A 22,192-nucleotide genomic window follows, 5' to 3' on the forward strand; every position below is an offset into this window, starting at 1 on the left:
AAGGCAAGAGGGAGGTCGATTGCAAGACGCATTAGAATGGTCATCGGCACCACAGACTGGGCATTCGGCGATAGATCTGCAATATTTCGCTGGATGGCCAAATCGCCAGCAATTTCTACACTGTTGCGGTGTAGGGATCACCTTTCGAACTTGTAACCGATGTCCTGCTACATAAACTGAGGATGGGAGTTCACGGCTGTCAAAAGTTAAACGAGCCACATTGCTAGGGTATCGTCTCCACCCGCGGGCAGGAAGAACGTAAGTGTCTACCTTGAGGATTGGGAGATCTTGGAGTTCCAGCTGTTCAAGAATGTCAGTGCCACATGTCTGGAAATTTTGTTGAACTATGGTATGGGGCAGAATGATGGTACCACTACAAGAATTGAGGGAATGATGCTTTTCAATAGTTACAGGAACAGTATCGATATGGGAAAGACGAGAAAGCTCATGAGCCTGGGTAGCATTCTGTACGGTGACGATGCGCGTACCGCTCTTAAGAGCATGAAAAGAAATATCTTTACCAACATGGCGTAGGAGTGCCTTGCCAATACTGTGGTCAGAAAGATAGGCAGTAGAGGAAGTCGGTCGTAAAGTGAAGAATTTAGTCCATTGTGCAGTCTGAAACTGAGCGTGGAAAGGTAGTGAAGGAAGTGTCGATCTTTTCTGAGAAGAACGAGAAGGTGGAGAAGTATCATCAGCAGGTAATTGTCGTTGTCGTTTAGGCGTGGGATCAGAGTTGGTCCAACGTGGAACGGGCCGGCGATTCGAAAATTGCCGCACCATAGAGGGAGAGGTCGGAAGCATAGTCAGAGGAGAGCGAAGGTTAGATAAATCGAAGGAGTCAGTCGAGGCCTCAGTGCCTGAAGCAGGTGAGGAAACAGCACCGGCAAGAGGTACAGAGGCATGAGGAGTGTCCGAAGAGTGGTCCAAAGACGAGGCGGGGTCAGAACGGGGTGCAGTATCAAGAAGGGGCCCGGGGGTAGCAGGTTCATGGACTAGGGCTGCCATGGTTAGGTTACTTCTTTCTTTTTGTTTTTAAGAAAAAAAAAGAAAGAAAAGAAAATAAAAATAAAAAAAAGAATAAAAAAAGGGTGGACCGGGGAGGGATAGTTCCTAGGAGGAATGAAAGGGCCAGAAATCTCCCTCCGCGCCCAAGAGGACCTCAGCACCGCAAGTAGCGCAGATGCAGCATGGAACCCGTGCCATACCCTACCCATCATGCCAGTAAACCGGCAATCTGGGATAGCAACCTCACATCTGCCGAGCTACCTCGGTGGACAAAAGAGAGGGCTGTCGGAAATCCGCCACAAAGCATACCTCCTTCGGCCACCATCCCCGGAATCCGAAAGCTGGCTTCCAGAGATACACCTGTCGCCTGAGAGACACCCAAAGCCACCCTCCAGGATACCGGAGAGGGATCAGGACATCCCCAGGCAATCCAGATTCCACGGCAAACTACGCCACCGCCAAGAACCTCAACGGAATGGGATGGACCCCGGTACCCTTTCCCCTACCTAGGAACTAGCGTGCCTGTGGAAAAAAAAAAAAAAAAGGCCAAAAAGGAAGGGCAAAAGGGAGGGGTGGGGAGGAGGAGGAGGAAAGGAAAAAGGGGAGGATGGGATAGGGAACGGGGGATTGGGGGGTAATTAGGTTCGGTCTGAGGAAGTAGACCGACAGGTCTAATTCCTCAGACCAAGAGCCTCTTCACCACGCCAAGGAGCCCCCCTTGAAGAGGAACCACTCGGTAGAACAATGATGATTCTGTGACCTCGGATATTGCCAGTGTTTTCTCACTGTAATGCTGTAATCACACCCTTACTCTTCACCGTTTTTTTTTTTTTTTTTAGTTTTTGTATCTCACATCATTAAGTAATTTTTGAGTACAGATTGGAGATTTATCTGAATATTTCTTCCTCTTGAGGTCATTTTCCAGTCGCTGTCCATTATTGGTCTAAAATGTCTTTCTAGTTTTCTTTCATAACAGATTTTTTTCATAGTTTTCAAGTACAGATGCATGGTCTTTTACAAGTACCCCACATGTTGTCCTCTTAAGAAATATGTATTATTTGTGAACTGTTAATTTTGCCATATAATATTCTTTAGTTTCATATACAGCCTCTCCTCACTTAGCAACGTACGTACTCATTTACTGACGACTCGGACTTATGACAGGCTCTCTGACCAGCATGCATACGTAAATAATGTATATTAGAGCCGAGTCCTCTATTCTTTTTATTACAGTTTACAGTACACTACTGTATAAACATTTGAAAATAAACTAAAAATGTTATAAATAGTGTAAAGGTGACATTAAAACAATATCAAGGATGGATAACACAGACTCATTACTATTATAGTAGTGGGTTTGTCTACTATGTATATGTTTACCGACATGGTCTTAGTGAGGAGAGGCTGTACCGTGTATATTTTGGTGCATACACAACAGGATGATTCTTGACCCATCTAGTCCTGTGCACATTCAGTGAACAGTGTTCACAGTGATCAAGATCCAGTTCATGGGTCTTACTCTTAAACTAATTCTTTCTTCTTCTTATAACAAAGTGACCGTATCATACCGAGGCAGGGTGGCCCAAAAAGAAAAACGAACGTTTCTCTTTTTAAATTTAGTAATTTATACAGGCGAAGGGGTTACTAGCCTCTTGCTCCTGGCATTTTAGTCGCCTCTTACAACTAATTATTTCATAATAATAATAAAAAAAAAGTGCTTAACCTTAAACTAATTATAGATGAATGTGATGTACAGTACTCCTAACTTCACTACTGTAACATGGCCCCATTATAATTATGCAGTATATGTTATTCTATCCCTTTTTAAAACGTGTAAATTAAGAAACATATCAGTTTTTATGCATCACAATTTCAGAATACATAGTTTTGGCTGTACATCATTTTTATTTTGCTGGGTTACACATTATTGTAGTGTTTAAGTTGTTTACTGATTGCTATTCTTTGCAGACATTAGTAAATGCAACTGACATACTGCACTTATAAATCATTCCCTTGTTTTCTTTTGCATTACTGTACTTGTATACTGTATGGGAGTTTTGTAGGAACATAATGGAAGGCTTTAAGTTACTATTAAACTTTCATCTTTAACAGAACATGCAAAACATCATATTCTTAATCAACAAGAAAACTTAGCAAATCTGACATCAAATGATACACAGATCTTTTTTGCTATACTGTGTCATACTTACATGCACTTCTGAATAAATGATGGTGGCTTTTTATTTGGCAGGAGACATCCAGTGTATGAAAATAAAAATGCAGTAATCATAATTATCTATAATGATTATTTAAACCAATTACAGTAAACCGTAGATGTAACAAACTAACTGGGAGGATTGAGTGTTTATTAAATCAAAATGTTTAAAAAACAGAAATAAAGCAAAAAGTACTCTACTGTATACCTAAATTATATCTGTATACAGGTTTTTTTTGCAATAAACATTGAAATTAGACAGCAGATTTTGCCCATTATTTAAAAAGTCCATTATATCAAGAGTTTACTGTATACGTACAATAAGTCCTCACTTAGCATCAATGATAGATTCTTGGAAACCAACTAGATGCAACGATGTAGTATAATGAAACAAATTTTACCAGAGGTTATTATTTGATGGCTGGGCAGAAACACAAAGTAAACCATCCTTGGTATACTGTCCTAGTGATCCACACCTTTTTATTTGACCACCAAATAACAAAGATGAGGTTTAGGGTAGCCTTTCATAGCTCTTGGTGTCTCAGAATGATATACAGCCAGTGGCTTGAGCTTCAGATCTCCTGAAGCATTACCAGCAAGTAGGAGAGTCATACCATCTTTGGCAGCCTTGAATCCTGGTGCTGCTTTTTCTTTAGACATGGGGAGAACATGCAAACGACGGTGAATGAAAGAACGTCATTCGAGGACCTTCTATATATAATTATTTAAACTTTTTCTTGTCACCTGCCTTGGTGGGAGATGGCCATTGTGTTACAAACAAAAAAATAATTATATGAAAATGTACTTACAGATAATAGGCAATTGTAAAATATGTAATTATCAGAGAAGACTGTAGGTAGTGATGGAGTTTTGTTTGTTAGAAAAGAGGACCTGATGCAACTCTGTCATATGATGACCCTCTCTGATTAAATTCACTGGTGTACTAGAGCAGTGTCCTAGGAAAACTGGTAATTATTATACATACTTATAGATAATTTTTCTTCTTTCAACAACCAGCCATATCCCACCTAGGCAGGGTGACCCAAAAAGAAAAATGAAAGTTTCTCATTATAAATTCAGTAATATATACAGAAGGGGGTTACTAGCCTCTTGCTCCTGGCATTTTAGTTGCCTCTTATAGATAATTAAACAGTATAAAAATTACTGCATCATATGACAATTTTTTTTTTTTCAACAAGTCGGCCGTCTCCTACCGAGGCAGGGTGACCCAAAAAGAAAAAATCCCCAAAAAGAAAATACTTTCATCATCATTCAACACTTTCACCTCAATCACACAATCACTGTTTTTGCAGAGGTGCTCAGAACACAACAGTTTAGAAGCATATACGTATAAAGATACACAACATATCCCTAGAAACTGCTAATATCCCGAAACCCCTCCTTTAGAGTGCTGGCATTGTACTTCCCATTTCCAGGACTCGAGTCCGGCTAAATAAAAATAACCGGTTTACCTGAATCCCTTCACTAAATATTACCCTGCTCACACTCCAACAAATCGTCAGGTCCCATTCACTCCTATCAAACATGCTCACGCACGCCTGCTGGAACTCCAAGCCCCTCGCCCATCAAACCTCCCTTACCCCTTCCTTCCAACCTTTTCGAGGACGACCCCTACCCCGCCTTCCTTCTCCTACAGATTTAAATACTCTCCATGTCATTCTACTTTGATCCATTCTCTCTAAATGACCAAACCACCTCAACAACCCCTCTTCAGCCCTCTGACTAATACTTTTATTAACTCCACACCTCCTAATTTCCACACTCCGAATTTTCTGCATAATATTTACACTACACATTGCCCTTAGACAGGACATCTCCACTGCCTCCAACCGCCTCCTCGCTGCTGCATTCACAACCCAAGCTTCACATCCATATAAGTGTTGGTACTACTATACTTTCATACATTCCCTTCTTTGCCTCCATAGATAACATTTTTTGACTCCACATGTGGCATTTATGGATTTGGAAAAGGCATATGACAGGGTGGATAGGGGGGCAATGTGGCAGATGTTGCAGGTGTATGGTGTAGGAGGTAGGTTACTGAAAGCAGTGAAGAGTTTTTACGAGGATAGTGAGGCTCAAGTTAGAGTATGTAGGAAAGAGGGAAATTATTTCCCAGTAAAAGTAGGCCTTAGACAAGGATGTGTGATGTCACCGTGGTTGTTACTAACTCCCCTACTCTGTTTTTAACTGACAAATCCATATGTTCCCTAGGCTTTCTTAACTTACCTCACTCCAAAATTTTTTCTTATTTTTATTAAAATTTCTTGACAGTGCCTCTCCCACTATCATCTGCTCTCCTTTTGCACTCTCTCACCACTCTCTTCACCTTTCTTTTACTCTCCATATACTGTGCTCTTCTTATAACATTTCTGCTTTGTAAAAACCTCTCATAACCTAACTTTTTCTCTTTTATCACACCGTTTACTTCATCATTCCACCAATCACTCCTCTTTCCTCCTGCCCCCCACCCTCCAATAACTACAAACTTCTGCCCCACATTCTAATACTGCATTTTTAAAACTATTCCAACCCTCTTCAACCCCCCCCCACTACTCATCTTTGCACTAACTCACCTTTCTGCCAATAGTCACTTATATCTCACCCGAACTTCCTCCTCCCTTAGTTTATACACTTTCACCTCCCTCTTACTTCTTGTTGCCAACTTCCTCTTTTCCCATCTACCTCTTACTCTAACTGTAGCTACAACTAAATAATGATCCGATATATCAGTTGCCCCTCTATAAACATGTACATCCTGGAGCCTACCCATCAACCTTTTATCCACCAATACATAATCTAACAAACTACTTTCATTACGTGCTACATCATACCTTGTATATTTATTTATCCTCTTTTTCATAAAATATGTATTACTTACTACCAAATCTCTTTCTAGACATAGCTCAATTAAAGGCTCCCCATTTACATTTACCCCTGGCACCCCAAATTTACCTACTACTCCCTCCATAACATTTTTACCCACTTTAGCATTGAAATCCCCAACCACAAGTACTCTCACACTTGGTTCAAAACTTCCCACGCATTCACTCAACATTTCCCAAAATCTCTCTCTCCTCTACACTTCTCTCTTCTCCAGGTGCATATATGCTTACTATAACCCACTTTTCACATCCAACCTTTATTTTAGTCCACAATTACTGTATAATTATACAATATACCAATCACTGTATAGTCATAATGATTTAATTGACAATAATATATGTGAGATGTTATCAACCAATTTTGTTGAAAATAAGAAAAAGTTTTGGAGTGAGATTAACAAGTTAAGGAAGCCTAGAGAACAAATGGATTTGTCAGTTAAAAATAGGAGAGGAGAGTTATTAAATGGAGTTCATGAGGCAGTAGGTAAAATGAAAGGGGGCAAGGCAGCTGGGATTGATGGGATAAAGATAGAAATGTTAAAAGCAGGTGGGGATATAGTTTTGGAGTGGTTGGTGCTATTATTTAATAAATGTATGGAAGAGGGTAAGGTGCCTAGGGATTGACAGAGCATGCATAGTTCCTTTGTATAAAGGCAAAGGGGACAAAAGAGAGTGCAAAAATTATAGGGGGATAAGTCTGTCGAGTATACCTGGTAAAGTGTATGGTAGAGTTATTATTGAAAGAATTAAAAGTAAGACTGAGAATAGGATAGCAGATGAACAAGGAGGCTTTAGGAAAGGTAGGGGGTATGTGGACCAGGTGTTTACAGTGAAATATATAAGTGAACAGTATTTAGATAAGGCTAAAGAGGTTTTTGTGGCATTTATGGATTTGGAAAAGGCGTATGACAGGGTGGATCTGGGGGCAATGTGGCAGAAGTTGCAGATGTATGGTACAGGAGGTAGGTTACTGAAAGCAGTGAAGAGTTTTTACGAGGATAGTGAGGCTCAAGTTAGAGTATGTAGGAAAGAGGGAGATTATTTCCCAGTAAAAGTAGGCCTTAGACAAGGATGTGTGATGTCACTGTGGTTGTTCAATATATTTATGGATGGGGTTGTAAGAGAAGTAAATTCGAGGGTCTTGGCAAGAGGTGTGGAGTTAAAAGATAAAGAATCACACAAAGTGGGAGTTGTCACAGTTGTTCTTTGTTGATGACACTGTGCTCTTGGGTGATTCTGAAGAGAAGTTGCAGAGGTTGGCAGATGAATTTGGTAGGGTATGTAAAAGAAGAAAATTGGAAGTGAATACAGGAAAGAGTAAGGTTATGAGGATAACAAAAAGATTAGGTGATGAAAGCTTGGATATCAGATTGGAGGGAGAGAGTATGGAGGAGGTGAATGTATTCAGATATTTGCGAGTGGGCGTGTCAGCGGATGGGTCTATGAAAGATGAGGTGAATCATAGAATTGATGAGGGGAAAAGGGTGAGCGGTGCACTTAGGTGTCTGTGGAGACAAAGAACTTTATCCTTGGAAGCAAAGAGGGGAATGTATGAGAGTATAGTTTTACCAATGCTCCTGTATGGGTGTGAAGCATGGGTGATGAATGTTGCAGTGAGGAGAAGGCTGGAGGCAGTGGAGACATCATGTCTGAGGGCAATGTGTGGTGTGAATATAATGCAGAGAATTCGTAGTTTGGAAGTTAGGAGGAGGTGCGGGATTGCCAAAACTGTTGTCCAGAGGGCTGAGGAAGGGTTGTTGAGGTGGTTCAGACATGTAGAGAGAATGGAGCAAAACAGAATGACTTCAAGAGTGTATCAGTCTGTAGTGGAAGGAAGGCGGGGTAGGGGTCGGCCTAGGAAAGGTTGGAGGGAGGGGGTAAAGGTGGTTTTGTGTGCGAGGAGCTTGGACTTCCAGCGGGCATGCGTGAGCGTGTTTGATAGGAGTGAATGGAGACGAATGTTTTAATACTTGACGTGCTGTTGGAGTGTGAGCAAAGTAACATTTATGAAGGGATTCAGGGAAACCGGCAGGCCGGACTTGAGTCCTGGAGATGGGAAGTACAGTGCCTGCACTCTGAATGAGGGGTGTTAATGTTGCAGTTTAAAACTGTAGTGTAAAGCACCCTTCTGGCAAGACAGTGATGGAGTGAATGATGGTCAAAGTTTTTCTTTTTCGGGCCACCCTGCCTTGGTGAGAATCGGCCAGTGTAAATAAAAATAAAAAAAAAAAATATGTAAATAGCTAAATCCATGAGGGATATTTAGTGCTGCAAGGCAGAGAAGAAAAAAAAATGCACAGGTCAAAACAGCACACAGGAGACGGGAAAATGTGATTAAATGTAGTACATAACAAAATATGTAATAAATTTGTTTCCAACAAAAAATCAGAAAGCAAATGCATTAAAAGATAATGCTGTCAGAGAGAGGGGCCAACAGTGAGAGCACTAGTAAGCATAAGAGATGGAAAATAAAGATGCCAGGCTGCAAGATATGTAGGGCAATCTATCAAAACATGCCATTTGGTTATAATGACCTGGCAAGCCTCACTGCAGACTGAGGTGCCCTTTCATAGGACAACCTTGGGCAAGTTTATCAAGACAAACTTGCCTAAGGCTGGGAGTCTCTTTCTCAACAAACTTGGGAGACTTCTCTTGGAAAGTCTTAAGACTCAACCTGGGAGATTTCTCAAACTACAATGCAATGAAACAAGTCTCCCACAAGGATCAATAAAGTTGTTAGAAAGGCCAGAAGCCCAAATGTGGTTTGACAGAACTGTTTGCTGGTTGTCAACACAAACAATGCTGCCAGTGAGCATGCAGGAGCTGGGTGAAAAATGGATAACCAGAGAAAAAGACAACTGTTTGTGGAAGATCAAATCACCTCAAGCCTCCTCATCATGTAGAACCTATATATATTTGCTCTCATAGGAATGACTAGGGACCCAGTAAAAATAGAACTATTTTCAGTCTATTAAAGGCAATGGAGACAATTCTGAATTCAAAGCATACGAAGATATAAAGAACCAAAAGAACTCTTGCAATATACATGTACTGTAAAAATAAGAAAGGATCACAAAAAACTTAACAGCCACCCCCTCTCCCTATAAAATATATACAAGTTTTTTTTCAACCCGTCAGCTGTTTCCCACCGAGGCAGGGTGACCTAAAAAGAAAGAAAAACCCAGAGGGAAGGAAAAAACTTTCATCAATCAATACTTTCACCATCGTATCTGAGCGCAGAGGCGCTGAGATACGACAGTTTAGAAGTCCCTCCAAACTGCCAATATCCCTAATCCCTCCTTTAAAGTGCTGGCATTGTACTTCCCATTTCCAGGACTCAAATCTGGCTAACCGGTTTCCTGGATCCCTTCACGAAACATTACCCTGCTCACACTCCAACAGCTCGTCAGGTCCCAAAAACCATTCGTCTCCATTCATTCCTATCTAACACGCTTACGCACGCCTGTTGGAGGTCCAAACCCCTCGCCCATAAAACCTTCTTTACCCCCTCCCTTCAACCTTTTTGAGGATGACCCCCACCCTGCCTTTCCTTCCCTACAGATTTATACTCTCTCCAAGTCACTCTTTGTTCCATTCTCTCTAAATGACCAAACCACCTCAACAACCCCTCTTCAGCCCTCTGACTAATACTTTAATAACTCCACACCTCCTCCTAATTTCCACACTCCAAATTCTCTGCATAATATTTACACCACACACTGCCCTTAGACAGGACATCTCCAGTGCCTCCAGCTGCCTCCTCACTGCAGCATTCACAACCCAAGCTTCACACCCATATAAGAGTGTTGGTATCACTATACTTTCATACATTCCCTTCTTTGCCTCCATGGATATACAAATATGCATATATGCATAATAATTAAAAATAATAATAATTTGGGATTTTATAATTTTTGAGTGGTTTTTGTTTCAAGAACTTAAAATACCACCCAGGGATTAATCGGAATCATGTTTTTGATGACATTTTAAACAAGGCATTAAAAGGTAACAAAGGAACTATCTATGCTTACAGTGGGTATCGGCTGACATGTTAAAAAAAAAAAAAAAAAAAAAGAAGAGAAACCACAGTACAATTACAAGAGTCAACTTCAACAGATTTATTGTGAAGTGCAGTAATACAGTGGACCCCCGGTTAACGATATTTTTTCACTCCAGAAGTATGTTCAGGTGCCAGTAGTGACCGAATTTGTTCCCATAAGAAATATTGTGAAGTAGATTAGTCCATTTCAGACCCCCAAACATACACGTACAAACGCACTTACATAAATACACTTACATAATTGGTCGCATTCGGAGGTAATCGTTATGCGGGGGTCCACTGTATATTCATAATGAGAAAAATAAGGAAATTCATGTACCACCTCCAGGACTTTAGTCCTGAAGGTGGGAAATACAGTGCCTGTGCTCAGAAGGAGGGGTGGAGATAGATATACTGCAGTTTTTAACTGAAGTATCAGCATACCTCTGGCAAGACAGTGATGGAGTGAGTGATGATGAAAGTTTCTTCTTTTTCGGGCTGCCCTGCCTTGGTGGGAAACGGTCAATGTATTAATTAAACAAAAATACAAAATGAAAATAATCAAACTTCTCTTTCTGACAATTCTCACTGTACTGGCAGCTGATCACAGCATGTTAGAGGGTGCTATAATTAAGATGCAGAATTACATGAGCAACACTGGTATCAGTGATGTAGATCTGTGAGAGAGAGTGGTGTTAATGCCCAGGTCCTTAACAGAAACCATGCAAATATAAGAGAAGACTGTACTACCCTATCAAATTTCCAGCCGAATATTAACTCCAAAACAATTAAGTAAAAATTATAGCAAATGTGGGCAAATCTAAGCATTTAAACACTTCAGCACTGAATGGAGTCTGTACATTTATTTCACTATTAGGCAGTTTCTTATGAAAAATTTAAAACGCAAGCATCTCATCTAAAAATTGTCATAAACTTGCTTATTATTATCTGGGCTCATGAACTAATTACATGAAAACTACAGTATATGAGACTAATTATGACAACATAGTAGGTAGTAGGTTGGTAGACAGCAACCACCCAGGTAAGTACTACCGTCCTGCCAGATGACTGTGAAACAGAAACCTGTAACTGTTTTGCATGATGGTAGGATTGCTGGTGTCTTTTTCTGTCTCATAAACACGCTAGATAACAGGGATATCTTGCTACTCCAACTTACACTTTGGTCACACTTCACAGACATGCACATGCATATATATATATACATACATCTAGGTTTTTCTCCTTTTTCTACATAGCTCTTGTTCTTCTTTATTTCTTCTATTGTCCATGGGGAAGTGGAAAAGAATCTTTCCTCCGTAAGCCATGCGTGTCGTATGAGGCGACTAAACTGCTGGGAGCAATGGGCTAGTAACCCCTTCTCCTGTAGACATTTACTAAAAAAGAGAAGAAAAACTTTATAAAACTGGGATGCTTGAATGTGCGTGGATGTAGTGCAGATGACAAGAAACAGATGATTGCTGATGTTATGAATGAAAAGAAGTTGGATGTCCTGGCCCTAAGCGAAACAAAGCTGAAAGGGGTAGGGGAGTTTCAGTGGGGGGAAATAAATGGGATTAAATCTGGAGTATCTGAGAGAGTTAGAGCAAAGGAAGGGGTAGCAGTAATGTTAAATGATCAGTTATGGAAGGAGAAGAGAGAATATGAATGTGTAAATGCAAGAATTATGTGGATTAAAGTAAAGGTTGGATGCGAGAAGTGGGTCATAATAAGCGTGTATGCACCTGGAGAAGAGAGGAATGCAGAGGAGAGAGAGAGAGATTTTGGGAGATGTTAAGTGAATGTATAGGAGCCTTTGAACCAAGTGAGAGAGTAATTGTGGTAGGGGACCTGAATGCTAAAGTAGGAGAAACTTTTAGAGAGGGTGTGGTAGGTAAGTTTGGGGTGCCAGGTGTAAATGATAATGGGAGCCCTTTGATTGAACTTTGTATAGAAAGGGGTTTAGTTATAGGTAATACATATTTTAAGAAAAAGAGGATAAATGAGTATACAAGATATGATGTAGGGTGAAATGACAGTAGTTTGTTGGATTATGTATTGGTAGATAAAAGACTGTTGAGTAGACTTCAGGATGTACATGTTTATAGAGGGGCCACAGATATATCAGATCACTTTCTAGTTGTAGCTACACTGAGAGTAAAAGGTAGATGGGATACAAGGAGAATAGAAGCATCAGGGAAGAGAGAGGTGAAGGTTTATAAACTAAAAGAGGAGGCAGTTAGGGAAAGATATAAACAGCTATTGGAGGATAAATGGGCTAATGAGAGCATAGGCAATGGGGTCAAAGAGGTATGGGGTAGGTTAAAAAATGTAGTGTTAGAGTGTTCAGCAGAAGTTTGTGGTTACAGGAAAGTGGGTGCGGGAGGGAAGAGGAGCGATTGGTGGAATGATGATGTAAAGAGAGTAGTAAGGGAGAAAAAGTTAGCATATGAGAAGTTTTTACAAAGTAGAAGTGATGCAAGGAGGGAAGAGTATATGGAGAAAAAGAGAGGTTAAGAGAGTGGTGAAGCAATGTAAAAAGAGAGCAAATGAGAGAGTGGGTGAGATGTTATCAACAAATTTTGTTGAAAATAAGAAAATGTTTTGGAGTGAGATTAACAAGTTAAGGAAGCCTAGAGAACAAATGGATTTGTCAGTCAAAAATAGGAGAGGAGAGTTATTAAATGGAGAGTTAGAGGTATTGGGAAGATGGAGGGAATATTTTGAGGAATTGTTAAATGTTGATGAAGATAGGGAAGCTGTGATTTCGTGTATAGGGCAAGGAGGAATAACATCTTGTAGGAGTGAGGAAGAGCCAGTTGTGAGTGGGGGGGAAGTTCGTGAGGCAATAGGTAAAATGAAAGGGGGTAAGGCAGCCAGGATTGATGGGATAAAGATAGAAATGTTAAAAGCAGGTGGGGATATAGTTTTGGAGTGGTTGGTGCAATTATTTAATAAATGTATGGAAGAGGGTAAGGTACCTAGGGATTGGCAGAGAGCATGCATAGTTCCTTTGTATAAAGGCAATGGGGACAAAAGAGAGTGCAAAAATTATAGGGGGATAAGTCTGTTGAGTAAGCCATGCGTGTCGTATGAGGCGACTAAAATGCCGGGAGCAATGGGCTAGTAACCCCTTCTCCTGTATACAATTACTAAAAAAGAGAAGAAGAAAAACTTTATAAAACTGGGTTGCTTAAATGTGCGTGGATGTAGTGCGGATGACAAGAAACAGATGATTGCTGATGTTATGAATGAAAAGAAGTTGGATGTCCTGGCCCTAAGCGAAACAAAGCTGAAGGGGGTAGGAGAGTTTCAGTGGGGGGAAATAAATGGGATTAAATCTGGAGTATCTGAGAGAGTTAGAGCAAAGGAAGGGGTAGCAGTAATGTTAAATGATCAGTTATGGAAGGAGAAAAGAGAATATGAATGTGTAAATTCAAGAATTATGTGGATTAAAGTAAAGGTTGGATGCGAGAAGTGGGTCATAATAAGCGTGTATGCACCTGGAGAAGAGAGGAATGCAGAGGAGAGAGAGAGATTTTGGGAGATGTTAAGTGAATGTATAGGAGCCTTTGAACCAAGTGAGAGAGTAATTGTGGTAGGGGACTTGAATGCTAAAGTAGGAGAAACTTTTAGAGAGGGTGTGGTAGGTAAGTTTGGGGTGCCAGGTGTAAATGATAATGGGAGCCCTTTGATTGAACTTTGTATAGAAAGGGGTTTAGTTATAGGTAATACATATTTTAAGAAAAAGAGGATAAATAAGTATACACGATATGATGTAGGGCGAAATGACAGTAGTTTGTTGGATTATGTATTGGTAGATAAAAGACTGTTGAGTAGACTTCAGAATGTACATGTTTATAGAGGGGCCACAGATATATCAGATCACTTTCTAGTTGTAGCTACACTGAGAGTAAAAGGTAGATGGGATACAAGGAGAATAGAAGCATCAGGGAAGAGAGAGGTGAAGGTTTATAAACTAAAAGAGGAGGCAGTTAGGGTAAGATATAAACAGCTATTGGAGGATAGATGGGCTAATGAGAGCATAGGCAATGGGGTCGAAGAGGTATGGGGTAGGTTTAAAAATGTAGTGTTAGAGTGTTCAGCAGAAGTTTGTGGTTACAGGAAAGTGGGTGCAGGAGGGAAGAGGAGCGATTGGTGGAATGATGATGTAAAGAGAGTAGTAAGGGAGAAAAAGTTAGCATATGAGAAGTTTTTACAAAGTAGAAGTGATGCAAGGAGGGAAGAGTATATGGAGAAAAAGAGAGAGGTTAAGAGAGTGGTGAAGCAATGTAAAAAGAGAGCAAATGAGAGAGTGGGTGAGATGTTATCAACAAATTTTGTTGAAAATAAGAAAAAGTTTTGGAGTGAGATTAACAAGTTAAGAAAGCCTAGAGAACAAATGGATTTGTCAGTTAAAAATAGGAGAGGAGAGTTATTAAATGGAGAGTTAGAGGTATTGGGAAGATGGAAGGAATATTTTGAGGAATTGTTAAATGTTGATGAAGATAGGGAAGCTGTGATTTCGTGTATAGGGCAAGGAGGAATAACATCTTGTAGGAGTGAGGAAGAGCCAGTTGTGAGTGTGGGGGAAGTTCGTGAGGCAGTAGGTAAAATGAAAGGGGGTAAGGCAGCCGGGATTGATGGGATAAAGATAGAAATGTTAAAAGCAGGTGGGGATATAGTTTTGGAGTGGTTGGTGCAATTGTTTAATAAATGTATGGAAGAGGGTAAGGTACCTAGGGATTGGCAGAGAGCATGCATAGTTCCTTTGTATAAAGGCAAAGGGGATAAAAGAGAGTGCAAAAATTATAGGGGGATAAGTCTGTTGAGTATAGGTAGTAGGTTGGTAGACAGCAACCGCCCAGGGAGGTACTACCGTCCTGCCAAGTGAGTGTAAAACGTAAGCCTGTAATTGTTTTACACGATGGTAGGATTGCTGGTGTTTTTTCTGTCTCATAAACATGCAAGGTTTCAGGTACGTCTTGCTACTGCTGCTTACACTTAGGTCACACTACACATACATGTACAAGCATATGTATACACACCCCTCTGGGTTTTCTTCTATTTTCTTACTAGCTCTTGTTCTTGTTTATTTCCTCTTATCTCCATGGGGAAGTGGAACAGAATTCTTCCTCCGTAAGCTATGCGTGTTGTAAGAGGCGACTAAAATGCCAGGAGCAAGGGGCTAGTAACCCCTTCTCCTGTATATATTACTAAATATGAAAGGAGAAACTTTTGTTTTTCCTTTTGGGCCACCCCACCTCGGTGGGATACGGCTGGTGTGTTGAAAGAAAGAAGAAGTCTGTTGAGTGTACCTGGTAAAGTGTACGGTAGAGTTATAATTGAAAGAATTAAGAGTAAGACGGAGAATAGGATAGCAGATGAACAAGGAGGCTTTAGGAAAGGTAGGGGGTGTGTGGACCAGGTGTTTACAGTGAAACATATAAGTGAACAGTATTTAGATAAGGCTAAAGAGGTCTTTGTGGCATTTATGGATTTGGAAAAGGCGTATGACAGGGTGGATAGGGGGGCAATGTGGCAGATGTTGCAAGTGTATGGTGTAGGAGGTAGGTTACTGAAAGCAGTGAAGAGTTTTTACGAGGATAGTGAGGCTCAAGTTAGAGTATGTAGGAAAGAGGGAAATTTTTTCCCAGTAAAAGTAGGCCTTAGACAAGGATGTGTGATGTCACCGTGGTTGTTTAATATATTTATAGATGGGGTTGTAAGAGAAGTAAATGCGAGGGTCTTGGCAAGAGGCGTGGAGTTAAAAGATAAAGAATCACACACAAAGTGGGAGTTGTCACAGCTGCTCTTTGCTGATGACACTGTGCTCTTGGGAGATTCTGAAGAGAAGTTGCAGAGATTGGTGGATGAATTTGGTAGGGTGTGCAAAAGAAGAAAATTAAAGGTGAATACAGGAAAGAGTAAGGTTATGAGGATAACAAAAAGATTAGGTGATGAAAGATTGAATATCAGATTGGAGGGAGAGAGTATGGAGGAGGTGAACGTATTCAGATATTTGGGAGTGGACGTGTCAGCGGATGGGTCTATGAAAGATGAGGTGAATCATAGAATTGATGAGGGAAAAAGAGTGAGTGGTGCACTTAGGAGTCTGTGGAGACAAAGAACTTTGTCCTTGGAGGCAAAGAGGGGAATGTATGAGAGTATAGTTTTACCAACGCTCTTATATGGGTGTGAAGCGTGGATGATGAATGTTGCAGCGAGGAGAAGGCTGGAGGCAGTGGAGATGTCATGTCTGAGGGCAATGTGTGGTGTGAATATAATGCAGAGAATTCGTAGTTTGGAAGTTAGGAGGAGGTGCGGGATTACCAAAACTGTTGTCCAGAGGGCTGAGGAAGGGTTGTTGAGGTGGTTCGGACATGTAGAGAGAATGGAGCGAAACAGAATGACTTCAAGAGTGTATCAGTCTGTAGTGGAAGGAAGGCGGGGTAGGGGTCGGCCTAGGAAGGGTTGGAGGGAGGGGGTAAAGGAGGTTTTGTGTGCGAGGGGCTTGGACTTCCAGCAGGCATGCGTGAGCGTGTTTGATAGGAGTGAATGGAGACAAATGGTTTTTAATACTTGACGTGCTGTTGGAGTGTGAGCAAAGTAACATTTATGAAGGGATTCAGGGAAACCGGCAGGCCGGACTTGAGTCCTGGAGATGGGAAGTACAGTGCCTGCACTCTGAAGGAGGGGTGTTAATGTTGCAGTTTAGAAACTGTAGTGTAAAGCACCCTTCTGGCAAGACAGTGATGGAGTGAATGATGGTGAAAGTTTTTCTTTTTCGGGCCACCCTGCCTTGGTGGGAATCGGCCGGTGTGATAATAAAAATAATAAAAAAGTCTGTTGAGTATACCTGGTAAAGTGTATGGTAGAGTTATTATTGAAAGAATTGAAAGTAAGACTGAGAATAGGATAGCAGATGAACAAGGAGGCTTTAGGAAAGGTAGGGGGTGTGTGGACCAGGTGTTTACAGTGAAACATATAAGTGAACAGTATTTAGATAAGGCTAAAGAGGTCTTTGTGGCATTTATGGATTTGGTAAAGGCGTATGACAGGGTGGATAGGGGGGCAATGTGGCAGATGTTGCAGGTGTATGGTGTAGGAGGTAGGTTACTGAAAGCAGTGAAGAGTTTTTACGAGGATAGTGAGGCTCAAGTTAGAGTACATAGGAAAGAGGGAAATTATTTCCCAGTAAAAGCAGGCCTTAGACAAGGATGTGTGATGTCACCATGGTTGTTTAATATATTTATAGATGGGGTTGTAAGAGAAGTAAATGCGAGGGTCTTGAAAAGAGGCGTGGTGTTAAAAGATAAAGAATCACACAAAGTGGGAGTTGTCACAGTTGCTCTTTGCTGATGACACTGTGCTCTTGGGAGATTCTGAAGAGAAGTTGCAGAGATTGGTTGATGAATATGGTAGGGTGTGCAAGAGAAGAAAATTAAAAGTGAATACAGGAAAGAGTAAGGTTATGAGGATAACAAAAATATTAGGTGATGAAAGATTGGATATCAGATTGGAGGGAGAGAGTATGGAGGAGGTGAATGTATTCAGATATTTGGGAGGACGTGTCAGCGGATGGGTCTATGAAGGATGAGGTGAATCATAGAATTGATGAGGGGAAAAGGGTGAGTGGTGTGTCTGTGGAGACAAAGAACTTTGTCCTTGGAGGCAAAGAGGGGAATGTATGAGAGTATAGTTTTACCAACACTCTTATATGGGTGTGAAGCATGGGTGATGAATGTTGCAGCGAGGAGAAGGCTGGAGGCAGTGGAGATGTCATGTCTGAGGGCAATGTGTGGTGTGAATATAATGCAGAGAATTCGTAGTTTGGAAGTTAGGAGGAGGTGCGGGATTACCAAAACTGTTGTCCAGAGGGCTGAGGAAGGGTTGTTGAGGTGGTTCGGACATGTAGAGAGAATGGAGCGAAACAGAATGACTTCAAGAGTGTATCAGTCTGTAGTGGAAGGAAGGCGGGGTAGGGGTCGGCCTAGGAAAGGTTGGAGGGAGGGGGTAAAGGTGGTTTTGTGTGTGAGGGGCTTGGACTTCCAGCAGGCGTGCGTGAGCGTGTTTGATAGGAGTGAATAGAGACGAATGGTTTTTAATACTTGACGTGCTGTTGGAGTGTGAGCAAAGTAACATTTATGAAGGGGTTCAGGGAAACCGGCAGGCCGGACTTGAGTCCTGGAGATGGGAAGTACAGTGCCTGCACTCTGAAGGAGGGGTATTAATGTTTCAGTTTAAAAACTGTAGTGTAAAGCACCCTTCTGGCAAGACAGTGATGGAGTGAATGATGGTAAAGTTTTTCTTTTTCGGGCCACCCTGCCTTGGTGGGAATCGGCCAGTGTGATAATAATAAAAAAATACCTGTAATTCTTTATTCCAAGCAAGAGACTCCATTAGTAAATTAATGCAATAGGAGACACTATGCCAAAATTTGTGACAATTATTTCAAGAAAAATGAATAACTAAAGAATTCAGATGTCTTGTGATCTACAGTGATACGAATCGAACATGACTACATTATAACAAATTTTTATTGGGAATATTTTTTTTGCCATCGTGAAACCAAATAGATCACTTTTTAAAGCAAGCATTGCTGCTTCACTTATTAAATTATTGAACTCCATAATAAAGTATATGTAGAATAGGTTTCATGCTTTAAAATATGATACAAAATGTTTTGCAATATAAATCCATATTCAACTCAAATTGTAATCTGCAACTGAACCTACACTATTGTGAAATAATAAATTGTGAAGGAGTGGAGATGTAAGATTTGAACTCTCACCACAAGCATAATATAATTTCTCAGTTTCCTACAAACAGCTTTGACTTGCCAACTTACTTTAAAAATAATATACATCTTACCCTTCTTTTCACCTTCCAAGATTTATATTAGCTGATGCTATACAAAACTACTGATTGATTAATTATAATACAACCTATTTAGAAGGAAAACCTTTATTTAGGGTTCGGATGATGAGGGCATGCTTGTTACTCCATTAGTAATCTGAGTTGTAGTCCTCCTCATTAACTCTTCAGCCACATCTATGTCCTGAAAAATAAGACAAGTTAAAAATGATTACCTGCTCAGATAATATGAAGGTTAAGCAAATTTTCTTTAGAATTTATAAGTGAATAAAAAGAGTTACTATTTTTCTTTTTCAATGTACTAGCCATTTTCCACTGAGGCAGGGTGACCCCCCCCTCTCAAAAAAAAAAAAAAAAAATTACACCGTAATTTATACAGGAGAAAGGGTTACGAGCCCCTTTGTCCTGGCATTTTAGTTGTCTTTTAGAATATGCATGGCTTACAGAGGGAAGATTTATTAATTATACTATTATTTAACTGTGGGAAATGTTCATGTCAATGTTCACAGGTATTATGATGAACAACCAAAGATTATATGTATCTGAAACACTAAAGAATGAAGCCAGGTAATAACAAGAAAAAATTCTACAAGGGCATGATAACACAAGTGCAATGTTAACAATGTTTGAAAACTTCCCTCTTACACACGAGCATGTCTCTTCCAAAATTCAGAAAGCATTTAAAAATTACCCTTGCAATTTCTGAAAAGCTAAAAGTTAAAGACTTACTGAACTTAACTAATACTAACTTGTACATATGCTAGGGTGTTGGGGAGAGGATTGGGATTAAATTATGGGGAATCAAACACAAAATGGGAGTTGACAGTTATTTTTTGCTGATGATACTGTGCTTTTGGGGCATTCTAAATAAAAGTTTGAGTTTGGGAGGGTGTGTAAAGGTAGAAACTTGAAAGTGAATATGAATAAGAGTAAGGTGATGAGGGTATCAAACAATTTAGATAGAGAAAAATTGAACATTACATTAGAGAGAGTATGGAAGATGTGAATGTTTTCAGACATTTGGGAGTTGACTTGTCAGCAGATGGGTTTATGAGGGATGAGGTAAACCACAGAACTGATGAAGAAAAAAAGGCGAGTGGTGCATTGAGGTATCTGTGGAGACAAAGGACATTATCCATGGAGGCAAAGAAGGGAATGTACGAGAGTATAGTGGTACCAACACTTGTATGGGTGTAAAGCATGGGTTGTAAATGCTCCAGCAAGGAGGTGGCTGGAGGCAGTGGAGATGTTGTGTTTAAAGGCAATATGTGGTGTAAATATTATGCAGAGAATTTGGAGCGTGGAAATTAGGAGGTGTGAAGTTACTAAAAGTACTATTCTGAGGGCTGAAGGGGGGGGGGAGCTGTTGAAATGGTTTGGTCATTTAGAGAGAATGGAGCAAAGTACAATGACTTGGGAGCATATAAATCTATTGGGGAAGGAAGATTGGGTAGGGGTTGTCCTCGAAAAGGTTGGAGGGGGTAAAGGAGGTTTCGTGGGCGAGGGGCTCGGACTTCCAGCAAGCGTGTGTGAGCGTGTTAGATAGGAGTGAATGGAGATGAATGGTTTTTGGGACCTGATGAGCTGTTGGAGTGTGAGCAGGTTAATACTTTGTGAAGGGATTCAGGGAAACCAATTAGCCAGACAAGAGTTCTGGAAATGGGAAGTACAATGCCTGCACTTCAAAGGAGGGGTTAAGGATATTGGCAGTTTGGAGGGGCGTCTAAAATGTCGTATCCGAGCACCTCTGCAAAGACGGTGATCACGTATGAGTGGTGGTGAAAGTGTTGAATGATGGAAGTTTTTTCTTTTATGGGTCACCCTGCCTTGGTGAGAAGCAGCTAATGTGAAAAAAAAAAAAAAAAAAAAAATCCTTGTCAAAAGAAAACAGTATACAGAATGCAAAGAATGAATAATTAGTTAAGATATACAGGGTGAGATAATTTCAATAAATGAGTTCTGTGTGGAGGACATGACGTCTGACAAAAGGCTAATCATCACAAATGTGAAAATAATTTAGATTTTTCTTTTATACTGGCATTTTCCCATTAAGGTAGGGTGGCCCAAAGAAGGAAACACATTCATATTCACCATCACTGGCAAGGTGGTGATGAAGCGAGTGATGGTAAAAGTGTTTCTTCATTTTTAGATTACCCTACTTTAGTGGGAGATGGCCAGTGTTAAAAAACTTACTGTAGGACCATTTGTATCAATAATCTGGACACAAGGTATGGTCTTGTCTCCTGCTTGTTGATAGCCTACAACTTTGACCATCACTACTTTCCACTGTGCTGCATAAGTCAACTCTTCAAACACATCAGTTGCTTCATCCCCTTGTACACTCCTGGGAATTATACATCACAGGCTAATAAATGAAGACAAATCCAATCATGTCATATTCAAATGTTACTGGAATATGGTGTTTATGAAGAAAATATTTGTAAAGCTGAAGAATTTTGATAATTTTTGTAAAGACACATCAATAATTGTACTTAACAGATTGGCCTGAAAGTCCCAAAATAAGCAGATTTAAAAGGACGACAATAACCAAAGAAAAACATCTCATCTTAAGACTTAGATACAAACATCTAATCCTGCATTCTGGTGTTTTAATGGGTGCATCAGATGAGTATATCAATATGTCCAAATAACCCTAAGACTGCTCTATCTACAATCAGTGTGAAAACTACTCAAATATAAATAAGTGGCATTGTTCAGCATCTAATCAGACATCGTATTTGCCTTCAACTGAAATGACATTTGAAAAAACATGAAAATAACTGCCAAATAATTTCTACAAATAGATACCCAGATGCTGCACGTGTAATTCTTCATACTACTGACAGATTTAGTTTTATCCTGTAAGCAAACTTTGTTCACATGCATGTTATCAAGCACAAAACCTCACGATACTTACTCAGGTTCAACATTTGCCAGAAAACACTCAACAGCTTGAAAGTTAAGCTTCAGGAAATCTGTTCTTAACTCACAAACAGTGTCCACTCTGATGGTTTCCGAGTCTCCAAAGTCAACATAGTACACCGTTACAAGACTTTGACTGGGATCTGTTTCATTGTGCTCATAACTGCATACCTGCCCTCTGTACCAAGAGTCATCATGTGGAAATTTGGCTGCTACTATGCTATCTAT

At 40.3% G+C, this 22,192-nt stretch overlaps 1 protein-coding gene across 3 annotated transcripts; it reads right to left on the minus strand.

Moving 5' to 3' along the window:
• Positions 1-1,821: 1,821 nt before the first annotated feature.
• On the minus strand, positions 1,822-22,192 carry LOC128690575 (tudor and KH domain-containing protein homolog; the record flags this gene model as incomplete). 3 transcript variants are annotated; one of them, XM_070080160.1, is given in 4 exon segments in its annotated part: positions 1,822-3,873; positions 19,131-19,226; positions 21,236-21,386; positions 21,960-22,192. In XM_070080160.1, coding segments are annotated over 3 exon segments (474 nt in total), but the record flags the coding sequence as incomplete, so codon positions are not given.

This window comes from Cherax quadricarinatus, unplaced genomic scaffold (genome assembly GCF_038502225.1).
Source record: "Cherax quadricarinatus isolate ZL_2023a unplaced genomic scaffold, ASM3850222v1 Contig178, whole genome shotgun sequence".
Lineage (NCBI taxonomy): Eukaryota > Metazoa > Arthropoda > Malacostraca > Decapoda > Parastacidae > Cherax > Cherax quadricarinatus.